Here is a 26,428-nt window from a genome sequence, read left to right on the forward strand (position 1 = left end):
CTATAAATTCTAGTAATTCCTAATTTCCAGGGTGAGAGGCGATGTCGTAGTCTCCTTAGTTAGAAAAATCGAAAATTACCAGAGCAACTCGTTCGGTTAGGCCCTACACCATGAGGGTGATCACTCCATTAAGTTCACCTCGGCAAGTGCAAGGTGTTCGCATGCCAACGTTACTCAGCATAAACAATGCCATTTTCCTCTGCTGGGGGGGGGGGGGGGGGGTGAGTTACTGGAATTACTCGATCTTAGCAAAGCCAAGAGGAGTGGATGGTGGTGATCACCTGAGCTGCTGAAAACTGTTGGACATATTATTGAGATGGCGTGGCTGCACCGGAGAAGAGAGAAATAGGGTTAATGACACTTAGTGGGTTTTTTATATAAGATATTTACTCTTATATAATATATATGGATTATAAGATACTTGTTTTTAGCTATCCATATTACAGACTGCCCAAGTGTAAGGCTTGTGTGAAAAATGGCTTAGTGATGTTCTGTCTAGTCACACATGCTCTTTCTTTTTTTTATCGTATAATAGATTGGAAGCGTAGCATCTAAAAGGATTATCTAAGCAGTGAGAATCTTGGGATCACCTACGCATATTATTTGTACAATTGATATACTAATGCAGTTCTTCATTTTGTACCAAATTGCTTGAGAATGAGTCATACGCATGCTCATTAATTTGGGGTCTTGTTTAATAATAATATTATTAAAGAGTTTCTTTTCCAGCAGCTAACTTGATACATGTACTGCTTTGTTAATTTCATTTAGGTGTAGTCGGTTTTTACTTTCTCCCTATATGAATGAGAGTTTTAACCAAACATAGCAAGATGAGAAAGATTTTAGGATAGTTTCACACATCAAGTAGATAAAAAAATTGGTGTGTTTTTAAGCAGGGTGACCCCAATCAAGACTTTTGAAATGGACATACAGTCATACAGATAACAAAACATGCATGCAGATGTGTATATCATTTCCTTAGTTCCTGATGTTATAGGCTAGAAAGAAGTGCTTGATTCAAATTGATTTGCTGAATCTTTAGCTCAGAAAATATAAAGATGTTCTTGTGGCAGACTTTTGATGGTGAGACTCCATTCTGGAGTGCAACTCAAGAAAAACAGCACTCAGGGGATGGGAAATTCGTTATTGTGTATGGTGGGATACAATGCTGAGCATATGATGTTTTTTTGGTGGACATGCTTGCAGGAGACTTTTGATTTGACCTAACTCCGAAATCGGTTTGTGATATCATCTGTTGGATCGACCTGGGAGATCTTGTGGTTTGGGAGCAGTGCATCGGTTTGCTGGACTCTCTATTAAATGCACAGAATAAGATGTCTATTGAGCATATTCTAATGGAATTCCAGGCTGATCTACTAGACTAATTGGTCTGCTTGCAGAACTGGAAGCTCTTCTGAAGCACTCAGACCCAGACAATATCATAGAGGCAGTGGGCCAAATTAAGCACATCAAGGCATAATCTGTGCTTTGCTTGCGTGTTGGTTTTGTACAAATCGATTTCCTCTGTGTGATGTGATCTTTCAGCTTAAAACTTGTTTATCTCAGTATATATGTTTACTGTTTACTGTATAGCATTTTAACCTCTTAGCTTCCCTAACAAATTTAATTAAGCTGAGCGATAGCCTTTTATCTGAAAAAGAAGCACCCAACCCCAACTCTTAGTTCAGGTGAGGCCAGTGTTGACATTTTAGCGTAATAGTTGTCCTGCTTTGCACAGCTTTGGTAGTGTTTCAGGTGCATAGGTGTGATCACACTGTTGTTTTGTTGCTTAAATGGTGTCTACCCTTTTGGATTGGTGCTGCATTCTTCTTTTTTTTCGAGATGGGGATTACCTCGGCTTCTGCGTCAATTGATGCACACAGCCTTTTTTATTGCGTAGTTCAGAAGATTTCAAATATTACAATCACGGATTAGTCAAAAATTTCAAATCTTACAATCACGGATCAGTCTAAGATTTCAAATATTACAATCATGGATCAGTCAAGGTCAAGGCATGAATCAACCATCTAAAAATGAAAATCAACAAATAGCTATCCATTCGTAATTCTTCTAATGTGTTGCCACCCAGTAGCCTGGAAATAGAAGTCCTGTGCAATTGGTGCTGCATTCTTCTATCAATGAAATAAGGTAGACCTCCTACCGTTACAATTTTAAAAATAATAAAAGCCAAACATTTAGGTTGTGTGGAAGGGAAGGTTAGCAGGTGAACTAGCAAACCAAAGCTTATCCGATGTAAGCTGGTGACCATAGCTGAAGCTGCTATTTACCTCCCTGTAAGCTGGTGAACCCAGCTGTTTTCTTGAGGTAAACTCTTGACTGTTACCTGAATTTGGTTTGCTATGGTTTGGATATATGCGAGGCAAATTAAACCATTACTCTCTAGAAAGACTGCAGCTAATAGTCTTCCACCTCATCCACGATTCTATCAGGCTATAAATCTGTTAATCGCTAGGAGAGATCTCTAGCATGCTTCTTTCTTTCTTTCTGTTTGTTTTTTACTGTACCAGATTGTACCACATTGAGCCCTGTGCTTAGCCCTCATGCTGTGTTCATTTACCAACCTGACGTGTGGGGCTGTAGTGCAGTCTTACGGTTCCAATACCGGGCTAACTTTATAACTTGTTTCATTATCTAAGTTTATCTGCTCCAATCCCGGGCTAACTCAAACCCAAAACCCTTTCAATTAAATAGTAAACCCTTCATAAAACCTAACCTTCTCCTTTGAGGGATGCTAGTTCTGCAAGCCTTGACATATTCCAGATGCCTGAAAAGCTCTCCCCAACCTTTAATTGTGAGATTTGTGTAATTTAAGTGAAATATTTGAGTTAGTTTGAAAGAGTGATCATGTGTGAGTATAACATAGCATTCCATATAGTATTAAGCACTCGGGTGGCGTCAAGCGACTCGTGAAACTCCACAAAAATACGAGCACCCATGTTGAGTCCAGAATTCAAACCTGGTAGGTAAGTTCTACCACAGGAAACACAGTTCACTCGTTGGTTACTTTAACTATTCTTCTAAGAGCAGGTGTGGGTAATTATTTAGAAAACATAATAGAGCGTTTATTATTATCAATATCAATTAGAGTCAATTATGCCTGGATTTTCTTATTTTTATAGAAATTTATAGAGTTTATCTTTTTTTAAAGCTGCTAAACGATCTCCACCTGATAAGTAAGATATGAATAGAAAAAGCTTTGACAAGTTTTATTTGTCACCTTGTCAGTAAAATTGATACGTAAATGCGATGAGTGTTGAAACTGACCATAAAATCAATCAAATAATCGATCGGTAAAAACAAACAAGACTCCCTCTATCCTAAAATACTACCCGTTTTACCTTTTCTCTACATATACATAATATTTTCTATGTGTCTAAACATAATATGTATCTAGGTATATTAAAAATTATATAGAAAAGACAAAGCGAACAGTAATTTAGCAGGGATGGAGTATTATTGTATCCTATTTATAGTTAATCTGAGAGGAAAACGTGCGTCCCACCTCAGAATGCTTCAAGCATACGGTCGGACTCGATCGAGTTGGTCGGACTCGGTTCCGTACATGGATCAGGTTGAAGCATTCTGAGGTTATAAATTTGGGGAGAGAGCACAATGAGGGCAGCAATCGACCACAAGATCTCGACGAGAGAGACCAGATTAGTGCTCTACGCCTAGATTGACTCCGCCGTCAACGGATCTACCGAAGCACTAGTAGATCAAGGCATGGAGATGATGATGGAGGAGGAGGAAGACCACCTCACCGAGGATTTCTTAGAGGCCATGGGGCTGCGGCCCGACGACCTGCAGGAGCAGGAGCCCACGGGCTCGTACCCTATGCAGGTCGACGCTGCGGCGGCCGGCGTGCGCTCCGGCGATCTACAACAAAAACAAGACGACGTAGAACGTGCAGCGATGTACGAGGCGCTCTTCGGCGGCCCGTGCGACGACGACGATGACGACCTCGTCACCCGCGACAGGGAGATGCCGCGGGGTGCGGTGGCCGCCGACGGCGACGTGCATTCTGACGATCAGCAGCAACAACACGAAGATGGAGAAGAGGAATTAGCGTTCTGGGAGAAGGCGTCCCTCGACACCGCCGGAGAGGCTTCACCGGTGACCGACGACGAGCCGTCACTCGAGCTCACCCTACGCACCCCCCACACACCGGTGACCGACGACGAGCCGTCACTCGAGCTCACCCTGCGCACCCCACACACCTCAATTCGCTGAGGAGGACATGAAGACACTGACGGCGACGCCCAAGACAACTTTGTCGATGGCTCTCGGCTCTCATGCGGATCCTTTTCAGTGACCATCGATGATCGATCTGCACTCAGCAACTAGTTTTTTGCATGAACAATTTTATGTGATAGACAGTTCTGCTGTGCCCGCCGTGATGGGTTGTAACAAACTCACCGGTTTCTTTCCTGATGAAATTCGCCGTTGCTTTAGTAAATATTCTTCAAACTGTATCTGTGTTATATTTCCAATTAAATTGGCTCCATTTTTTGTTCAAATAGGAGCAATTAGTAAGCATAGTATGTACCATCAATATGGATCAAATATTGAGATCTGAACAGTGTTCTGAAAGGCGTTGTCCATAAGGAGCATTCCTAAAGGAATAATACATATCACCTTTTTTTAATCACTTATAAGGTTTTCTCTTCTTCTTTTTTATGTTGCGAGGAAACTTACAAGGCTTTCTCTTCTGAACAGATAAAGCAAAAGGAACGGCTGTAGAGCAGTAAAACTACATGCTAATTGCAATGAGAGATGGAAGGTTCAGGTATTTAGCAAACCAAACACTGTAAAACATGCATGTTCTGTGAGTACATCCAGCCGTTTCTACATTTTGTTATTACATCTTGATGTAAATTTATATAAATAAATAGAAAAGCCCCTTCAGACAAATGAACAGGCTGAAAGGCCTGCAATTGCCCCTAAAACGGTTCTACGGTTTTCTTTAAGAAAAAAGAATTTTTATTCCGATCCGTGGAAGGACAATGCAATTCGATCTTTGTCTCTCTTTTTCTCTCTCATGTTCATCGCGTATGAATTCTGTGATGGGAACTAGGGTGCCTGATTTTACATCAGGTAAGGATAACTCTCGATTTGGTGGAGTAGTAACATACTTGATCCGACTTCTGATCAACAAGATCCGAACCCGCAATCGAAGCACCACTTTTCCACTAGTTATCAACCGTACGCAGCCCGGTTGACCTCGCCACGAAGACTACCTCTTGCAAGTGAATCAAGAATACAAGAAAGAGCAAGGAAGAACACAACTCAATTGCAGAAAACCTTGAATTAAGCATACGAAATTGGAGTCTCACAAACCGATGAACGGCACCTGTCAATGACAGATTGAATCTAAGCAAAACCCAAACCCTTATATGACAACGGCTACTGAATTTATGAGGGTTAGGTCATGCATGACCTCCTTGGACTCGCCCCATAGGCTTCAATACGATAAACAGACCAACGGCCCAAAAGACGATGGCGCAGCACCCTGGTAGATTTTGGATGTCCATTTGTTTTGACGATTGCTGTTGACTCCGAGCAGATTTGGACCTAAGACCGGTGTCATTGGAAAGCTTATCTCCTTAGCTTTCAATACACATGTAGAACACTCAAAACGGAATCCGTATGCACCTGAGCGTTATTTTTGGTGCCGACTGCTCACGGACTTCGAGGTGGACTCGAACGTTGCTTTTGCTTTCCTCGCAGAGAAAGTGGGAAGTTTGTTAAGAGTATGACAAGACCCACGACGACGTGAGTGATAGAAAGACAAGTACATACTCGCTGGAACCAGCAAGTGCCAGGTCGTCACTGGCCGCCGCGCGCTCAGCACTCACCCCGGGCTCGACGAAGATCCAGCCAGCGTTGTTCGGCCTGTTCGCTTCAGCTTATTCAGCCGGCTTATCAGCCACCAAACAGTATTTTCCTCTCACAACAAATCAGCCGTTTCAGCTTTTCAGCCGGCTTATAAGCTGAAGCGAACAGTTGTGTTTCTTATCAGATCTCAGAAACTGATGGCTTTGGGCGTAGCTGCATGCCAACCGATCAACGTGTAACAACGTCCTCGCGATGCGTCACATCCAAATCAGCGGCACATCGTGCTAGCTGACAATTACGATTCGCCGCTGCTGCTAGTTCCTAGCTAGGACATGCATGTGTGTATATGTCGTCGTAGTGCACCACAAGGCACCTCCTGCATGCATGCGTTCTCCGTTATGACGTAGAAACTTATTTGACCACTATGGACAACAAGTTTATTTCTGACAGGTTCTCAACAGGGTAAGAGTACCCCCACCTTTGCTCTGCGTACCCCACTGCTGTCCACCCTCCTGCACTCCCCCACCAAATCCTCCCATACACTGCTGCTCCAGTTATTACTACTAGTTGGAGTTACCATGTATACACAGTGAATTAATTTCAAACAAGTCCTATAGCTTGCCAATTGATTTTTACCCAGAAATTGGATCCCACAACTTTCAAAAAAAATGATTATAACTTACATAAGGACTTCCAAAATTTCTATGCCCACGCAATGATTTGGTTGGTTAAAGTCTTTCAGCGCATTATGGAGACTGGTGCTTGTGTAACAAAGTAGTTGGGTTTTCCATCGTCTTGGCTTGGCATTTCATAGAAGGTGACGGATAGGTACCCGCAAGAACATTTCAGCAGGAGAGAGTATGCTATAAAGTTAGAGATGATGGACTTGCGGGATCCTCTTTTTCGAATTTATTAATTGAGGGTTTCATATGAAGCCAATGTGCTCAATGGGAGATTTGTCTATATATTCCCGGCCCAGATGATTCTATAAGATGCAATAGCACATTATTGTCCAGTTTATTCCGCGTGCGCATGTGCCTGAGTTGGGGCCGGGGTGCAAAAGTATCATGCGAACCTAGCCTGGGCCTGTTCATTTCAGCTTATAAGCTGGCTGAAAAGCTGAAACGGCTGATTTACTGTGAGAGGAAATCACTATTTGGTAGCTGATAAGCCAGCTAAATAAGCTGAAGCGAACAGGCCGGCAATTGTTGACATTTCTCGTGGGCCTAGATGTGCAGGTGAACGATGCTGCTGGCTCCTGCAAATGGGTATTATAGTCAACTGAAATAAAGGTAGCATTTTGCGGCCCATTATCTATCGCAGCAGGTCCAATTAATTTAGCGATTGGGCCAGACCTAGCTTTATGTGCTCCGCCGAAAATGTCCATTTTGCAGCCCATTGTCTATTGTAGCCAAGGGCACACTTAGAAATTGGAAATCTTTGAACATTATTAATTTAGCATTTGGAAAACTTTGAATATTATTATTACTTGGAAAGCGTAAGGTTTGGATCATTGTAGGGAAAATTAGGAAGGGTACTGCAGAACCGTAGGAATATAAATAGTAAAGTAGCGGTTTCATAAAACCAATAGCCACAGGTGGTAGGACAGTAGGAGCTACCAATAGAAATGGGGTAATAACTACAAATATAGGGCTGCTAGGGTTGCAGCAAAATATGTTTAGAACTCAAATGCCGTTGAAAACCTAACTAAAATATGCATGAAAGTTTCAAATAATCATATTAATATTTTAGATTGGCCGAGCTTCTGCCTTATTACCTTGAAAGAAAATTGCTTGGTTTCCTCAATAGGGAGCACACAATTGGTATTATGACCTTCCGTCCATGAAGACTCTCCACTATCACGTTGTTTGATGGCGAAACACAACAGCTTGCTCCATGTACATGCCTACTTTGAGCTATCAAGACCAACATTTTCCTATGTTCCTTGCCATTTCTATTTGTTAGTACTTGAGTTAGCGACACACAATAATTTGCTCCATGTACAATCATCGCACACTACAAATGGTATACTAGGAAGAATTCTAGGGGTTGATCTATGTATGTTAAGGAAGGGGATTGGGAAACAAGGATTACTTGTGTGTTATATCCCACTCATGTAGAAGTAGCGGAAACGGGACCCTTTGTCCTCGATGACAAAAACACAACAATAAGCTAAAAAAAGGTAGCATAGCTTGCAAGGAGAAAATCACTATATCTCTAGTTATCACAAAAGGTAGAAGAGGATGGGGCATTCTTCCGCTCGACGACAGAAACGACAATAAAGCGCAGAAGCCAATCTAGTACTTTGTCCGTAATAAAAGGAATCACTTATTTCTTTCTATGTATCAGATATAGCGCGTATCTCGTAGAAATAATTAAACATAACTATTCACAACACAATCGGATGCCCGCTTGAGATATCATATATCTCATCGAAATCATTAAATATAACTAAGCATAACACAATTGGATACATGCCTCGGATATCATATACCCCGTCGAAGTAATTAAATATAACTATGCATAACACAATCGGATGCGTGTTGAGATATCATATATCTCGTCACAATATTAAATGTAATCACACTCCAGTGCACAAACCGCGTATCCGAAAGCAAGTCATCTCAGTCCATTCCGGCCTCTAATAAATAACCCAACACAAAAAATAATTGGGCAGGCTAAATTTAGCCCGAAATTAGAAGAGTGTAGAAGGTTTAGAGAAATCACCCTGAAATAACCCACAGTGAAAGGAGCCATATAGAGAGCGCGGTGTACACTATTGCACATCAGTTGTTGTGGATGTAGCCAGACTACTCCCCGTAGCCCTCCGCTCGCGCTCTCGCAAAACCCTCGCATTTCACGTGCTCCCTCGGTAAAATCCTGACGCACAAGCAAACGAAGTCGCAGCCGAGCCTCGCGGCTATAAGAGCAAGTGCCCGGGCGAGGTCTTCCCCACGCACAAAGCAGAGAGAAAGAGAGGGAGGAAGGGGAGGGGATAGATCATAGATGGCCGCCGAGGGGTCCAGGAGCGGGAGGAGATCAGGCAGGTTCACCATGACCTGCGCATGCGTGCTCCAGCGGCAGCGCCAGGCGCGGGCGGGTAACGTCGCCCGCTTGTTCCAGGAGCCGCCGCCGCTCCCGGTGGCGCCCGCCGTGGAGAACGACGGCAGGACCATGCAACTCTTCCCCGTGCGCGCCGGCGCTGCCATGGCCCGGCAGAGGTGAGCGTCAATCTCTTTGCTTTAATTTCTTGGCGAGTGTGGTTCAGATGGTTTCACTTTCACAGTAGTGGTGTGTATATACCTCGATCTATTCGTTTGTTTCAGGCTGGAGATGACGAAGGCGCCGATGACCATCTTCTACGGGGGGCAGGTAATCAGGGTGGAGAACGTCCCCGCGGACAAGGGGAAGCAGCTGATGGAGATGGCACAGTCGGTGAACAACCCTCCGCCGCCGGAGAAGGTGGTGGTGGTGGACGTCCCGGATGAGGAGGTCGTCGCCGAGCCATCGGCGGCCATCACTGCCAACCAGGCTAGGAAGCTGTCAGTGCAGAGGTTCCTCGGGAAGAGGAAGCAAAGGTGGGGGCAGTCATCACATTACACAGATCGCGCGCTCCGCTGTCCATTTATTTTTCTCGTATATATAATAAATTCTTTCTCCATGCTGTTTGGATAGAACAGCGGATGATGATGACGCACGTGTTTATTTACTCATCAGCAGGACCGACGACCCTGACGACGAGGAGGAGGCGTCGCCGTCGAAGAAGATGGACACCGGCGGCGACGAGCCCTTTGAGGACGTGCCTTATGCCTCGTGGCTCAGCCTCTAGACCCTTCAGCCTCTGAAGACCCTCTCAGACAAAGACACTCAGGAGGGAACATTGAAGCGAAAGTCTGTGTCTGAGAATTCTTAGAGCTCCGAGGGATTCTTGTACTAGTTTTTTTTTTCCGAATCGAACTGGGCAGAAGAGCTGCCGATTATATTAAAAAGAAGAAGATCCAGACTGGACAAATACAAAGCACCAAACAGTGCAAAGAGGAAAGAAAAAATTAATTACAGTCCTTTGTATGGAAAGTATTAATAGCGGGCGAGCGAAACGGAAAGTTGCTTTGCCCCGGCCGTAGTCCACATCGCAGCCTCGTCTTTAATCTTTTCGAAAATCATGTTGATTGTCGATTCCTTCCTCTCAAAAATTCTCGAGTTTCTCTCCTTCCATACAGTCCATGGGATGAGCATGATCAGGGAACGCATGCCTTTCCTTGAGGAGCAATGCATTGTTGCCCTCGCCAACCACCACTAATGCAAAGTTTCCACCTATTCCTATAGCATCGGCTGGATCGCCATACAGGATATCCAATTCACCACCATATCCCACAGCCTACGCGTCACCCAGCATTGAATGAAGAGGTGCATTGCCGACTCTTGTGTAGATTCTTGTACTAGTTATCTGCCTATATGCTTGTATTCCTCCCAGACGAGTTGCGCCGTGGGGAAACAATGAATCAACTGGATAAAATGAATTAAATAAAATTTATTAGATATATATTTCAATATTAGGTAGAGGAATACGGTGACCATGTTTTATAACAGTATAAAGGTATTCTTTTACTGGACCATGTTGGCCCCTTTTGTTTTTTTTATTTTTTCTAGCTTTTGGTTTTTGCATGGACCATGTTTTATTCCATTTTAATACAAATGACAGAATTGTTGAACTCCTGAAGTATCACCCTTTTTACCATTAAGGCTTCGTGTTGTGAACAGATAGAGCAAAATGGCCAACTTCACAGAAGTAAAACTGCAGAACCTTAATTGCAATCCATAGAAACAAAAGGACCTATGGCAATTGTTCAGTAAGACAAACACTGTCAAAATTTTGACAAGAAGTCGTTTGTAACTACAGAACACTGAACACCCACCAAACAACATTTGGGGAATCGTCCAAAGGACGCTAACACGCGTGCTCCACAGCAGCAGCAGCATTCAGATTGTCCACGGATTTAGATTAAGCATTCTCCTACTGTGAAGATCTTGACGTATTGGGGTGGCACTACACACCCCTTCGGAGGATCCGTGACCTGAAGTCCAGTAGCAGGTGTAACGAGATCCAGCTCGTTTGTGTTTTCAAGACGACAAGAGTGAGATACGTTCCTGCAACATCGTTCTTGCAAAATCCTCTGCATCTCTACACGCTTAACCTTCCTTTCTTCTAAACTGAAGCCTCCTCATGCGACGTATAGGTCTTGAAAATCCAACCGAGACTAAAGGGTTTTGCGCTAAAAAAATATTAGAAATTCCCGGGAGGCTCATGCGATTTTCACGCGAAATATGCGCTTGCGTAGTGCGTCTGATTCAAATCCGCAACCCCTTGCTTCGTACTTAGCTTCGTTACCATCTGTTGACGTCAGATTTCGTCATCAGTAGAATCGGCGTCAAAGAGGGAAGAAATCGAAAGAATACAGTTGGGAATCGGTCAAAAGGTGCTACAGTGTGGAATCGGTCAAGTGGCTTTTGCTTCGCTTCAGGTTCCCAATCGGCAGCCCTTTGCTGATAAGAAATCGCCCGACCAGGAAGGAAGACTAAAGTAGGCCTATATGGGCCTGGTTAGGTGGAAAGATAAGGTGGAGTTCAGCCCACGAAGCGTGGGGTAGTTAGTTTAACACGGATTGTGCTTGTAGATATTTGTTTTCTGTTTGAATTAGAGATAGAGTCCTACTCGGTTAAGAAAGATTATTTGTACGGGGCTATAAATAGCTACCTTTGTAAATCTGTAAGACAACAATCAATCAATACAACAAGTTACTTTATTCTTCATACTACTTTCAAGCAGGCGACTTCGCCATCGTTTTTTCTTCTCACGAGTTCGTGCGGGTTGGCAGGGCTGCATCATCTTGATCTCCGGCCGATTCTGTAAGTTCCGCTTATCGAGTAACGTCTAAGCTTTAACTTCCGGCGTATCGCTGTCGTTTCGTTTAGATTTATTCACCAGTTATCGATATCAACTAGATTCATAGGTTTTTTACCTGTTTTTCTAGCTTTTATCACCAGTTATCCCGCTAGGAATCGGTAGTATCGGCTTTTATTACCTTCTGTTGTTAGATCCGTTCGTTGCCGATTAGATCTTTTCCTAGTGTTATTTTCATAAGCTTTGTACCGATTGTTTTAGTATTTTTCTGTCTACAAGGCTATAAGGATCGCGCTCTCTCGTAGCCGGTTACTTTACTACAGTAAATCGGCTGATCTGCCGATTTGTCCTCTCGATCGGAAACTTAGCCGATCGTAGTTACCGAATTTGATACGTGTTCTTCCTTGCCAATCAACAGGTCAGATTGGCTGGCACGCCGCGCGAACCGCACCAGGGCATTCACCCGAACAGGAGCTAAGCAGATTCTCCCGGGTCGTGTGTCGGCCGCTGGACCGATTTCTAGCGCCAACACACTTTTGGCACGCCCGGTGGGACAATTGCAACCGCCGTTATGTCGAAAGCTGCTGAAATCACCGAAGATAACGTCATCGAAGTAACGGAAGCAGATCTAAAGGACGACCAAAGAGAAGATCTGAATCAGTATTTGGAGCAAGTCCGGAAAGCTTGCTTGAAATCCTTCAGTCGTTCCAGAAGCGGGGAAACTGTTAAGAAATCTCCTTTCACTACTCCTCGCCAGATCACGATTTCAGAAGATTCGGACAAGATGTCCGATATGATTCAGCAATCTCTTCATCACGCTTTCATCAACCAATCCTCGGTACTTTCAAACATGGTACACAATGCTGTTGTCAATTCCTTCGCCGGGGGTATACCACAGGGATACAGGGGGCCTACGTATTTTCAGCCGATTCCACCAAATCAGGCTTATCAGGCTTCTCAGCCGATCCAATCCTCCGTCGGAGGGATCGGTGCCTCTACGTCATCAATTCCTTTGGGATACGGAGGAGTCGGTGCCTCTACGTCGTCAACTCCTGTGGGACACGGCTCCGTCCAGCCGTCCACTACACCACTCCCTCCAGTTATTCCTTTACCCTGGGGGGCACCTCTAAACATGACCGGTTTGAATCAATCGGTCAGCCAAGGGAATCCTCTGTTCCAGACACCTTCCCAAACGGCCACTCGGCCGATCATACCTCCATACCAACCTATCTCTCCGGAGGTCAACAAGACGTCAGAGCTCATGCTATATGATGAAACGAGTGGTGCCTACAAGCAGCCGTCCTTTACTACACCACCGGCTTATACTCAGATACCACCGTTTCACCAATCCCCTTTCATTCAAGCTCCGATCTATCAACATGTGCCGATTCCGCCGCCAGTTATTCCCCAGCAACAACCAGATTGGGCGGCGCAAATCGCAGAAGTGATGCAAGAGCAATTCGGCTTGAAGCCGAAGGTTCAAACTTATACCTACAGGACACCATACCCGTCTACATATGACTTGTTGCCGTTTCCCCATCGGTACAAAGTTCCGGATTTCACTAAATTTTCCGGAATGGATGATACTTCTACCGTAGAACATGTGAATAGATTCATCATCCAATGCGGCGAAGCAGCTACACAAGATGCCCTGCGGGTACGGTTGTTCTCGTCATCTTTGTCTGGATCGGCTTTCCAATGGTTCACCACTCTACCACCAAACTCGATTATCACATGGGCCGATCTAGAAAAGCAATTTCACAAGTACTTTTATGCTGGAGTCCACGAAATGAAGCTATCTGATCTGACTAGCCTCCGACAACGAAGCGATGAGCCGATACCCTCGTACATACAGAGGTTTCGGGAAATCAGAAATAAGTGCTACTCCTTGGCTCTAACTGATGCACAGTTGGCCGATATAGCCTTCCAAGGACTACTGCCACACATCAAGGAGAAATATGCGTCACAAGAGTTCGAGAGCCTAAGCCAGATTGTCCACCGATTGTCCGGACAAGAAGTGCGTCCATTTGACCCAAGGAGGAATTTCCAAAAGAAAGTAGCATTCCTAGAAGAAATAGAGGACGAAGAAGACGCCGAAATCGGGCTTGCAGAGTGGATTAAGGGGAAGAAGCCAATATCATGCCCATTCGGCAAAAAGGAGCCGGAAGCATTCGGTTTCGATACCACTAAAGCTGACAAAATATTTGATCTTCTACTCCAGGAAGGACAGATTAAACTATCACCTTACCACACAATCCCCTCTGCCGAGCAGTTGAAGAAGATGAAGTATTGCAAATGGCACAATGCCACGTCGCATGATACCAATGAGTGCAAAATCTTCAGACAACAAATACAGTCGGCCATTGAACAGGGCAGACTCAAGTTTGAAGTGCCGACAAAACCGGCCAAACCAATGAAGATTGATCAGCATCCGTTCCCTACCAACATGGTGGATACGGGTAAGAATCCCCTCCAAACGAAGGTGCTGACATCCGAATCGGCAAAAAAGAGTGGCGCTGTCGATCCCAGGAATCAAGTCTCGTCTGAAGACATCAAGGGGAAGCGACGGATGGAGGCCGATGACGATGAGCCAGAAGGACCACGCATTACCTCCCAGTTCTTGCTCCAAAAATACCAGCGCCAACATGAACGATCAAGGTCCCGAGAGGAAGCAATACGTCGGCACGAGGAACATTGGAGATGCCCATTCTTCATCCACTGTTGGGAAAATAACCTCAGACTTCCATCAGCTGATACGTGCCCAGAGTGCAACGGCCCCTATCGAAACAATCGGCCGTTCACAAGGTCTCGCTCTAGAGACGGAAGGCCAGAACCGATCAGCAGGAATCGGCGAATCTCAGATGATCAACGCCCTTCCATGCGTGATCGGCTGGGGGGCAGAAGCGACCGATATGATCGGTCAGAAGGAAGAGGCCATGATAGGCAGGGGGGCAGAACCGATCACCACGATCAATCAAGTAGCAAAACCAGCGTTCACAGCCGGCTCGAAAACATGGCCGATGCGCGGGTGACAGACGAGAACCCGTTAGGACGCGAACCAGAACGGGAACGCGCTGGGAGAGAAGGGAGGCCAATAAACCCCAGATGGTGCCCCGACGGTTTAACCAAATCACAAAAACGGAGAATCCAACGCCTCCGCCAATGGGAACAGCAAGAAGAAGAGGGCACGACGGACAAAAAGCAAGAAAGGCCTCGGGTGTGGCGCCCCAAGAGAAGCGACAAAGGCAACGACGAGTCGGCGGGTGACGAATCGGCGGCTGAAATCAATATGGTTTTCATATTGCCGATGGAGTTCATGACCCCCGCCGATCAACAGGATGTGTCGGCGATAGAGGAACAAACAGCAAGGTTGGTTTTAGAACCGATGACGGCCACGTTCGAAAAGCCCGAAGACGACGAACGACAACATATGAAGGCGTTGTTCCTTAAAGGGCATGTTGACGGTCGCCCCCTCACTAAGTTGATGGTCGACGGGGGAGCTGCCGTCAACATCATGCCATATGCTGTACTCCGAAAGCTGGAAAAAAGCGACGACGACCTGACCAGGACCGACATGATGCTCAAGGACTTCGAAGGCAAGGTGTCAAACGCTCGCGGTGCCCTCTGCGTCGACCTCACCATCGGCAGTAAGACCCTTCCTACCACATTTTTCGTCATTAACGGCAAAGGGTCCTATAATATGCTTCTTGGTCGAGACTGGATACACGCAAACTGCTGCATCCCATCGACTATGCATCAATGCCTTGTACAATGGATCGGCGATAACATCGAAGTGGTCAAAGCCGACTCCGCGTACAGCATCGCAGCAGCCGACGCACAACATTGGAGCTGCGAAACTGTCAAGTGCATATCAGGTAGGGTGTGGGAAACCGATTTCCTGAAGGTCACCGATTTTGGCCTACAGCCGATCCGAGCAGTCGGCTCCGAAGAAGCGCAGTAAATGGATCAGTCCGCCAGAGAAGACGGGAAGCTGGGACACGGATTCACGTCGGCCGATTCTTTAGAGATGGTAGATTTAGGTGACGGGACCAAACCAAGGCCGACTTTCATTAGTGCAAATTTAGATCCGGAGTACAAGTGTAAATTAACAAATTTATTAAGAGAATTCAAGGATTGTTTTGCGTGGGAGTATCACGAGATGCCCGGATTAGATCGATCTATTGTTGAACATCGGCTACCCATAAAACCAGGGTATCGGCCGTACCAACAACCCGCACGACGATGCAATCCTAAAATTTTACCGGACATAAAAGCCGAAATAACTCGGCTAATCGAAGCAAAATTTATTCGGCAATGTCGTTACGCCGAGTGGATTTCCAATATCGTACCGGTGTATAAGAAAAACGGGAAGTTGCGCGTTTGCGTCGATTTCAGAAATCTTAATCAGGCTACACCAATGGATGGCTACCCCATGCCTACGGCCGATGTACTGATCGACGCCGCCGCAGGGCACAAAATTATTAGCTTCATGGATGGGAACGCCGGATACAATCAAATACTTATGGCCGAAGAGGATATACCCAAAACGGCTTTCAGATGTCCAGGCCATCTCGGTCTGTTCGAGTGGGTGGTAATGACTTTCGGGTTGAAAAATGCTGGTGCTACATATCAGAGGGCCATGAACTATATTTTTCACAAGCTCATCGGCCTCCTGGTGGAAATCTACATCGACGACGTCGTGGTCAAGTCCAAAAGCCACGAGGAACACCTAGCCGATTTGCGAAGGGTCCTGGAGTGTACTAAAAAACATGGTCTTAAGATGAATCCCAACAAATGCGCTTTCGGCGTCTCCGCCGGACAGTTCTTAGGATTCATGGTGCACGAACGAGGCATTGAAGTCAATCAGAAGACCATAGCGGCTATCAACAAAGTCGTCGCCCCACAAAACAAAACTGAGCTACAGTCTCTAATCGGCAAGGTAAATTTCATCAGAAGATTTATATCTAATCTATCTGGACGAATTCAGGCGTTCACACCACTTCTGAAGTTAAAGCCAGACCAGGAGTTTATATGGGGAGAAGAACAACGCAAGGCATTAGAAGACATCAAGCGGTACCTAGTCTCACCCCCAGTCCTGGTTCCTCCTCAAACGGGTAAGCCGTTTAAACTATATTTATCAGCCGATGACAAAGCTATTGGGTCGGCTCTAGTCCAAGAGTTTGAAGGCAAAGAACGGGTAATTTATTACGTTAGCAGAAGACTCCTGGATGCCGAAACAAGATATCCTCCAGTAGAGCGGTTGTGTTTGTGTCTTTACTTCTCGTGCACCAAACTCAGACACTATCTACTGTCGGCAGAATGTATAGTCGTATGCAAAGATGACGTAGTGAAATACATGCTGTCACTGCCGATATTGAAAGGGAGAATCGGCAAATGGATTTTGGCTTTATCAGAATTCGACCTACGATACGAATCGGCAAAAGCCGTCAAGGGTCAAGTCATGGCCGATTTCGTTGCCCAACACTGTGGGCCAGAGGTCACCTTCGTAGAACCGGCGCCTTGGCAGTTGTTTTTCGATGGGTCATCATGCGGAGCCGGATCGGGAATCGGCATCGTCCTCATATCGCCTCGGGGGGCAAGATATGATTTTTCTCTGCCGATAGAAACCGCCGCAACAAACAATCAAGCAGAATACAGAGCTGTATTAAAAGGCTTACGATTATTAAGAGAGATTAAGGCCGATTCTGTCGAGGTCTTCGGAGATTCGATGCTAATTGTGGATCAGCTAACCGGAAAAGCTGAGTGCAAAGATGATATATTGCGACTCCATCACGAAGATTGCTTACAACTGTTGAAAGAATTCAGATCGGCAGTAATCGAACACGTCCCAAGAGACCGCAACGAAGAAGCAAACAAACTCGCTCAACATGCATCCAAGAGACCGCAACGAAGAAGCAAACAAACTCGCTCAACATGCATCTGGGTATCGGCCAATTCTGGGCGCCATGGCCTTAGAGCTTGCAGCTGATGATTGGCGTAAGGAAGTTGCCGATTACCTAAAAGATCCTTCCAAAAAGGTGGAGCGACGAGTGCGTTTTCACGCTACCAAATACGTGCTGCTCGAAGATGATCTGTTCTACCGAACGATCGATGGTGTTCTTCTTAAATGCCTTGGAACAGAAGAGGCCAAGACTCTAATGGGAGAAATCCATGAAGGGGTGTGCGGGGCTCACCAATCAGCACATAAGATGAAGTGGATGATCAGAAACAATGGATACTATTGGCCTACGATCCTGGAAGATTGTTTCAAATATTATAAGGGTTGTCAGGAGTGTCAAAAGTTTGGAGACGTCCAGCGTGCACCCGCATCGGCCATGAACCCCATCATCAAACCATGGCCGTTCAGAGGGTGGGGAATAGACCTTATCGGCCAAATTTATCCGCCATCAAGCAAGGGGCACAAATTTATTCTGGTCGCCACCGATTACTTCACCAAATGGGTGGAGGCAATCCCACTAAGGAATGTGACTTCGGCTATCATGGCTGATTTCGTAAGGGATCACATCGTCTACCGATTCGGTATCCCTCAAACTATAACGACCGATCAAGGAACAATGTTCACATCGGGAGAATTTGAGCAATTTACGACCGATATGGGCATCAAGCTGCTGAATTCGTCTCCGTATTACGCTCAAGCCAATGGTCAGGCAGAATCTTCCAACAAAGGAATAATCAAGTTGATCAAAAGGAAGATTGAAGAATGCCCTAAGAAGTGGCACTTATGTTTAACCGAAGCCCTATGGGCATACAGGATGGCCTGTCACGGGGCTACCAAGTTATCCCCCTACCAGTTGGTATACGGTCATGATGCAGTGCTTCCATGGGAGTCAAGGGCAGGATCAAGGCGCCTTTCACTGCAAGACCAATTGTCGGCCGATGACTACTCGGCTCTGATGAAGGGAGAACTTGATGACTTGGCCGGCCAACGACTGAGAGCTCTAATAAGCATCGAAGAGAACAAAAAAAGAGTGGCCAGGTGGTATGATAAAAAGGTCAAAGTCAAACAGTTCTCCCCTGGAGATTTGGTATGGAAGTTGGTACTACCGATCGGGTCGAAAGATCCTAAATTCGGCAAATGGTCTCCTACCTGGGAAGGGCCGTATAGAATCGGCAGATGCGCCCCTGGGAATGCATATATTTTGGAAACAACAGAGGGGGAAGAATTCACTAGGGCTCTGAATGGGAGATATTTAAAAAGGTATTTCCCGAGTATATGGGTCGGGGCCTAAAGAGATAAACACAGTCAAATATGACCGACACAACTCGGTTTTGAGATTCACATGAGATCGACCAGATTGGCCGAGTACGTTCATAGATGGCCGATTACATTCATTCGGGCCGATTACATTCGGTACGGGCGACTGATTACATGGCCGACAAAACACTAAGTCGCCCTTAGAATAAAAAATACAACAACTAATTATTCTTGTTCTTACGCTCCCTCTCAGCCCTACCCAACTCTATCATGAGCCGGATGTAGTCTTCTTCTATGGCCTTCATGGAATTCTCTGCTTCGACTTGACGGGGGAGATCCGTGGGAGGGCGCGAGGCCTCCGCCGCCGCCAGAGCAACGGGCCGAGGAAGCATGCGGACCCTGTCGACGGAAGGCCGCGGGTTCGGAGGAAGCAGACGGGCCCTAGCGGTAGGAACCCGCGAGTCACCATTCCTGTCCAGAAAGTCCAAGACCGAGCAGGCCGTCGAGGTAATGTCACTCTCGGGAACATTACGGCAGCGACCCATCGTAGCTAGAGATCGATCGCGGTGTTCGTTCACCACGGCATCCAAGACCACTCGGGCTTCTGCGGTAATATGGTCTTCGAGCTCTTCTTGATGAGCCAAAATCAGAGCCTTGTCCTCCAAAGTCAAGGGGTCCTCAGAATGTATGCACTCAATGGCACGCACGAGTCCCGGACTAAGGCGTTGAGGCTGGAACAAAGAAGGCATAAGACGGCACATCCTATTCCTAGAGATCCAAGAGAGAAGGCGAAGCGTCACCTGGTTGACGGAGGAAGACGATGACGAGGCCATGACAATGTGGTTGCGCCGATGAGAGGAAGAGGAGAAATGAGATAGAAGCCAAATCGGTGTTATCGGAAAGGAAGCGCCGGGGTCGATATTTATGGAGGGACACAGTAAAATCTGATGAAGCCACGTCCCATCGGTAATAAGGAAGGCAGTAAATAGAAGGTATCACGAAAGGTCGGTCAAAGACGGCAGTAAATATTCGTACAAAACGGTCAGAGTTTTACAGATTACCCAAAAGGGTATCGATAGCCGTGACGGCCCGACGTCGGATCTGATCGGCAGAGTCGAGAACCCGTTGGTCTTCTTCTGCCGATCCGGGGACTTCCGATGCGGTGCGGTGGAGCCTCAGAGCTTCCTGAGCAAGACGCTGCCTCTCCCGTGTCAAATCGGCAATGGCCGAAGGTAATTCTTGAAGTCTGCTCTCTTCGGCGCTGATGGCTTTGGTTACTTGTTCCATCTCTTTGGCAAGGTCCGCCCTCCGTCGTTTGAGGCGATCTATTTCACTAATGATCGCCGGCCGTGAATCTTCCAAGACATGGATCCGCCGATTTGCTTCTCGAGCCTGGTGCTTGAAAGCATTTTCATCTTCACGAATCTTGGCCAGTTTCGCGCGATCGGCCATATGACGAAGGGCTCTAAAAACAGGAATCCTCATGGACTCAATAAAAGCCGCCGGTGCCAACGCCTCTTCCGCTTCCTCTGGTACACGTCCACTGACGTCACTAAAGAGTTGCCGAATCGGCGAAGCATCTTCTACCAATCGGCCGATATCCCCTTGAAGGAGGGATCGGATATTGATAAGCTTAGCCCGGATGTCGTCAGGGACGGAGCTCAATGCAACTTGGCGAGAAGAAGTCTCCTCATCATCAGAGAGAGCGACCGCGAAAGAGAAGAGACTGTTGTTGGGAGAGTCCTGTTCCTGAAAGAATAAAGAAAAGGGGGTAAATCGGCAGGGGGGCAGAGTAAATGGTAAATCGGCTGGTGAGGTTAGTTCAAGAACTTACCCTCTTAAAACGGATTTCCTCGTGCTGCACTTGTAGAGCCGTTGTACCTTGTTCAGTGACCTGAGTCATAGGTTCATCCGATGAAGAAGACTCTACTACAATCGGCACTGTGCTCGGACCGGCTCCCTGGGAAGGAATCGGTTGTTGAGGGACGCTTGGTGTGCCGATGGTCTGCGTCGAAGGATCGGTTAAAAATCTTATGCAAATACTCGAAAGAAGACCACAAGACAAGTACTGTACCTCAGTGGATGAAGGCAGGGGCGTGATGGCCTCCGGTCGAGTTGTTGCTGACTGTGGTATTTCTATAGAAGAATCCTGAGAAGTACAAAGAGTTAACAAGAGTAATCACCGAGTTGACAAATCGGAAGAGATAAAAGCTTGAACTCACTTGTAAAGCTTCCAGCAGTAGTGAGGCGGCTGCCGCTCCGGCTTGTGTAATGGCTTGAGTATCAGTACTTTGCGTGGCCAGGAACGGTGCAGTTAAAGCTTCTGCCGATGTGGGTACAGGGGGGTCTACCGATTCTGTACGAGCCCGAACTCGGCGACTGGTCTTTTTGACGACTTTCTTCTGAACTCTCTTCGATCGGCCAGCAATCACATCGACCGATGGAGCGTCATAGCCGATGAGAGGGTAAGTGGTGTACGGGTAGCTCTCTATTAGCCGACCACTGCGGCTGTGCGTGGGAGGGGCTTGATTCCCAGTCTAAAAGAAAAATGAAATCATTAAGTGCTCAAATTATGGTGAAAAGAGTACAGTCAGTGATCAAAAATACCTCGGCGTTGGGGTCAATGTTGGATGGATCCAGAAGGTTGCAGTACGCCGATGCTGAATTGCAGAATAAGAATTGCTTCCATTCGGCCCACCAAAGCTTGAAAGGTTGGGTTGCAAATGGATATAATAGCCATTCATTCAAGTTGATCGTACTGGAATCCGGAATTCGGTCTCGCAGCCGGCAATAGTCCAGGCCAGATTTGAGTGCTTCTCTAAACTTGATTTGGCCAGCAAAATACACTCGTATCGGCAGTTGACCCATGCCGAATTGCCGAGCAGCAGTAGATGGGTTGTAGAACTCATATGTGGGGGCGTTTTTCCCCGAGAAGAAGTTGGCCGGTAAAAGTCCTGGTTTGATCAACTCTTCATAAAGGCCTTCATCAAATCGGCCAGAAGTCGAGTCGAAGCAGGAGGGGAGTTCGAAGACTGGGATGTCTCGTTGGTATGGGAACCAGATAGTGGCGTCCTCATTGAATCCGTTATAAAAGCACCGAAAGTATTCGGCTACTTTTGTGGCAGAATATGCACAACCTGGAAAAGCTGACGCTGCTTCGCCATAAGACATACATCGGCGACGCTCTGTAGGGTCTTCTGCCGATTCAATATTGGGAAATGACATACGGTCCACTGGCTGCCGAGTGATCCTGCTCATATAGAGGTTCAACCATAAATTGACGAACCACCAAGGCCCACCTGGGTTGCCGATTGGTTCCCCTTTGGAAAGTTTTGTGCCGATTTGGTGGAGCATGTGATACACGGCACCCAGAAGATGTTTCCCGAGAGGAATGCGGATTCCCCTAGACAGTGCTTCGGCTAAAGGCTGAGTGTTGGTTGTTGGGCCGGCGGCTCTTCCACAGAAGAAGTGTTTTTCAAGCCACATTAACAGGAAAGCGGTGTGCTCCCTGTTATCAACAGTACCCGTTTTCTGGTTTTCACTAAGGAAGCCCTTCCAGCCGCCGATTCCTCTTGTGTCCAGCCGATGCGACGGAACGTTCAGAAGTTGATAAGGCGCGTCAGGGGAGGATACATCTAAGCCAGTCAAGAGGACCACATCGGCCAGGGTGGGGGTCATAGGACCATGGCCAAATAAAAATGCATTAAGGGCATCAGACCAAAAATAGGAAGCTGCCATCACCAGCGGCTCGTTTTTCTCCATTTGTGACATAGAAAGGTTGATGCATTGGCCGATTTTGAGCTCATCCCATGAAACGCTCTTTGATGCGGCTACCCGTTGGTACCATTCCCTCCAACCAGGGGTTTCGTTCGGCCAAGATCTAAAAGTACTTGCCCATTGATTCAAGTTCATATCGGACCGTTTGAAAGGAATCCGGTCAGTTTCCGAATCTATAAGAATCGCCGGATCTGGGTTTCCCATAGGACCAAGACAAACAAGGCCGGGACTATCCGTAAGTTGAATGGTAATTCTATCTCTAACCGCCTAAAAAAGGGAAAAGAGGGTATATGAATATAAGGAGTAAATCTAAAACATTGCCGATAAGGGGCGGATTCGGTATTTACCTCCGGGATAAAGTTCTGAGTAATCGGCGTAGCCGCCGACGTTGGCGCAGATGATGGGGCTGTGAGGGGAACCGCCATTGGGATTTCTGATGAAGCCCTTGCATCTGTTGAAAAAGTGACGACCGTCGCTACCCCCGCCGGAGGGGTCGTCCTTGCGGCGTCGCGTGCTGGGGAGTTACTGGAAGGGGTCGCCATTGAAGGGAAAGGGGAAGAACTGGAAGACTTCGGTGGCGAGATTGAAGAAAGAAGAAGGTGCGTGCGCTGGAGAAAAGATGTGAGCTTGAAGATGAGTTGCGGTGAAGTGATATTTATAGGGTGCCTGAAAGAAGGGTAAAAAAGGGATTTTCACCGCGCCGGCGCGTCAAGTTTTCGGAGTAGTGGCCGTCGTGGGCGCCCGTTTCAAAAAATTGCAATGATCAGCCGGGAGACCGCGAAACGGAAGGATATTTTCACTGCGGCCGTTTCGGAGGAGAAGTTATGAAGAATTTTGAAATAAAAGATTATATTTTACTCCGAAACTGGGGGGCATGTGTTGACGTCAGATTTCGTCATCAGTAGAATCGGCGTCAAAGAGGGAAGAAATCGAAAGAATACAGTTGGGAATCGGTCAAAAGGTGCTACAGTGTGGAATCGGTCAAGTGGCTTTTGCTTCGCTTCAGGTTCCCAATCGGCAGCCCTTTGCTGATAAGAAATCGCCCGACCAGGAAGGAAGACTAAAGTAGGCCTATATGGGCCTGGTTAGGTGGAAAGATAAGGTGGAGTTCAGCCCACGAAGCGTGGGGTAGTTAGTTTAACACGGATTGTGCTTGTAGATATTTGTTTTCTGTTTGAATTAGAGATAGAGTCCTACTCGGTTAAGAAAGATTATTTGTACGGGGCTATAAATAGCTACCTTTGTAAATCTGTAAGACAATCAATCAATACAACAAGTTACTTTATTCTTCATACTACTTTCAAGCAGGCGACTTCGCCATCGTTTTTTCTTCTCACGAGTTCGTGCGGGTTGGCAGGGCTGCATCATCTTGATCTCCGGCCGATTCTGTAAGTTCCGCTTATCGAGTAACGTCTAAGCTTTAACTTCCGGCGTATCGCTGTCGTTTCGTTTAGATTTATTCACCAGTTATCGATATCAACTAGATTCATAGGTTTTTTACCTGTTTTTCTAGCTTTTATCACCAGTTATCCCGCTAGGAATCGGTAGTATCGGCTTTTATTACCTTCTGTTGTTAGATCCGTTCGTTGCCGATTAGATCTTTTCCTAGTGTTATTTTCATAAGCTTTGTACCGATTGTTTTAGTATTTTTCTGTCTACAAGGCTATAAGGATCGCGCTCTCTCGTAGCCGGTTACTTTACTACAGTAAATCGGCTGATCTGCCGATTTGTCCTCTCGATCGGAAACTTAGCCGATCGTAGTTACCGAATTTGACACGTGTTCTTCCTTGCCAATCAACAGGTCAGATTGGCTGGCACGCCGCGCGAACCGCACCAGGGCATTCACCCGAACAGGAGCTAAGCAGATTCTCCCGGGTCGTGTGTCGGCCGCTGGACCGATTTCTAGCGCCAACAGATATTATTTCTACAACCGATCAGAAGGCAAAGTGGTTGTCGCTCGGAACGGGGTTTTCCTAGAGAAAGAGTTTCTACTAACTGGGACTAAAAAGTCCCCACAGGTTACAAAATTTAGACTCACACTAAATCTTGGATAAAAAATAATGAAGATTTTTGTTGAGGATGAAAGATCTCAACGAACCAAGGCAATGGCAAAGTCACCTTGGCATCGGCCTTCCCTGGACCGACAAGTGTATGCCACGCCCGTGCGCGCGAACAGCACCGAGCAGCGGCCAGTTCACTGTCAGGTCGCCGCCGTCGGCCACGACCTGGACGTCATGCGCCGCCGCGCCGTACCAGCCGAAGGGCCACGCGCTCCGCCCTTTCGTGCTATCCAGAAACCTGACGGCGCGCGCGTCACGGTGGCAGCAGTGACGCACCGCGGTGATGGCGAGACGCCCGTCGAAAGCCTTCCTCACCGAGGCCTCGTCGACGTCGCCCCACAGTGCGGGCGAGAAGATCCAGCCGTCGTCGTCCACACAGTCGAACCCCATCGTCTTGTTTACGATGCTCTCGGCGTAGAGCACGAGCAGCACGCCTTGCGCAAGAGATCGTAAAAGACCCTGGCGACCGGGGATTCTTGGTTCTTGGGCGTGGGGTGGGAGTGGCCGGGGATTCTTGGTTTCTTTCCGCGAGGGAGAAGGAAGGAAGGATAACAAGAAGAGATGCGGGAGGCCGAGTCCGTGCGCCGGAGTTCTTGGGCGTTGGGTGGAGGCCGCCGGGATTTCTTGATTCTTGGGCGAGGCCACGAGGCTAGAAGGAAGAAGGGGGAGAACTGGAGAAGGGAGGAGAGGCGGGGGACGGGTAACTAACATGTTCAGCTGGTCGGGCCGGGCCGGGTTGTTGGGCTGGTCTTTTGAACCCGTCGGGACCCTATGAGCCGCAACACTCTGCGCGAACCGGACGAGTGGAATCGGCGGCGGCCAGCGACGCAGCTTCGCGACCGGAATCAGCGAGGGTTTCCATCGATTAGCCCACCAGCTAGGCCGTGGGGGAGGGGTTTGGCCTTGGATGAGCGGTAAATCAGCAGGAGCAGCGAGGTCCGTTTCCGTTGTAGGTCCGTTTCAGATTTACTCGTACTCTAGCAGAATCATGGGCACGGCTGTGTGACAGAGTTCGTCTCAGTTTTGCTCGCAATCACTTTGCACCATGACATTGGTTTTGTGATCCAGAGCAACAATCCTGCATTCCTTTCAGTTCACTGACACAAAGTATTTGCAGTTTACAATTTTGTTATAACTGCAAACTATCATAGATCTTACTTTCTTGGATGGCATGAGCTGTTTCCAGTTCATCTAAAGAAAAGGCTGTCTCCAGTTAATCGTATTGTAGACTGCCCCCTGTTAAACTCTAATGCAAGACTAGTGCAGAAGCGGGTGATGGTCTCTCTAGTTGCAAGTTCTTTTTTTTCCTGGTGTGAGAGATTGACATCTTAGAGGACCATCTACACTACAAACAGTGAGCATTGCTGGGTTGCCTATGACCCTATGTGTATTTTTTGCCGGATTGCTAGATTACTGCAGTGACAAAAGCCACACCTACTAAAAACTAAAAAGGCACCATGCTAACCATTGTCCTGTCTATTATCTGCCTGTGTGGCTGTGCATCACACTGACCACAGTATGCTCTTCTTCTGTTTCGTTGTCCTCCTCCATGCCGAAAGCTGTTTGTTCTGCATTGAGCTCTTGTCCTTGTAATGCGCGCCTGTTTCTCTCCTTCCA

At 46.9% G+C, this 26,428-nt stretch overlaps 1 protein-coding gene across 1 annotated transcript; it reads left to right on the plus strand.

The window, feature by feature from the left end:
- The first annotated feature begins 8,862 nt into the window (after positions 1–8,862).
- On the plus strand, positions 8,863–9,685 carry LOC111257195 (protein TIFY 11d-like). Its single transcript, XM_022826298.1, has 3 exons — positions 8,863–9,077; positions 9,183–9,434; positions 9,532–9,685. The coding sequence occupies exons 1-3, from the start codon at positions 8,863–8,865 to the stop codon at positions 9,683–9,685; spliced, it is 621 nt and encodes a 206-aa protein (XP_022682033.1).
- Positions 9,686–26,428: the final 16,743 nt, after the last annotated feature.

This window comes from Setaria italica, chromosome V (genome assembly GCF_000263155.2).
Source record: "Setaria italica strain Yugu1 chromosome V, Setaria_italica_v2.0, whole genome shotgun sequence".
Taxonomy (NCBI): domain Eukaryota; kingdom Viridiplantae; phylum Streptophyta; class Magnoliopsida; order Poales; family Poaceae; genus Setaria; species Setaria italica.

What these genes read in the sequence shown, in the direction of transcription:
- LOC111257195 (XM_022826298.1), top strand. Translation starts at nt 8,863, where the DNA reads ATGGCCGCCGAGGGGTCCAGGAGCGGGAGGAGATCAGGCAGGTTCACC. An exon ending in GCTGCCATGGCCCGGCAGAG is followed by an intron (nt 9,078 to 9,182) that starts GTGAGCGTCAAT and finishes CGTTTGTTTCAG; the next exon opens with GCTGGAGATGACGAAGGCGC. An exon ending in CTCGGGAAGAGGAAGCAAAG is followed by an intron (nt 9,435 to 9,531) that starts GTGGGGGCAGTC and finishes CTGTTTGGATAG; the next exon opens with AACAGCGGATGATGATGACG.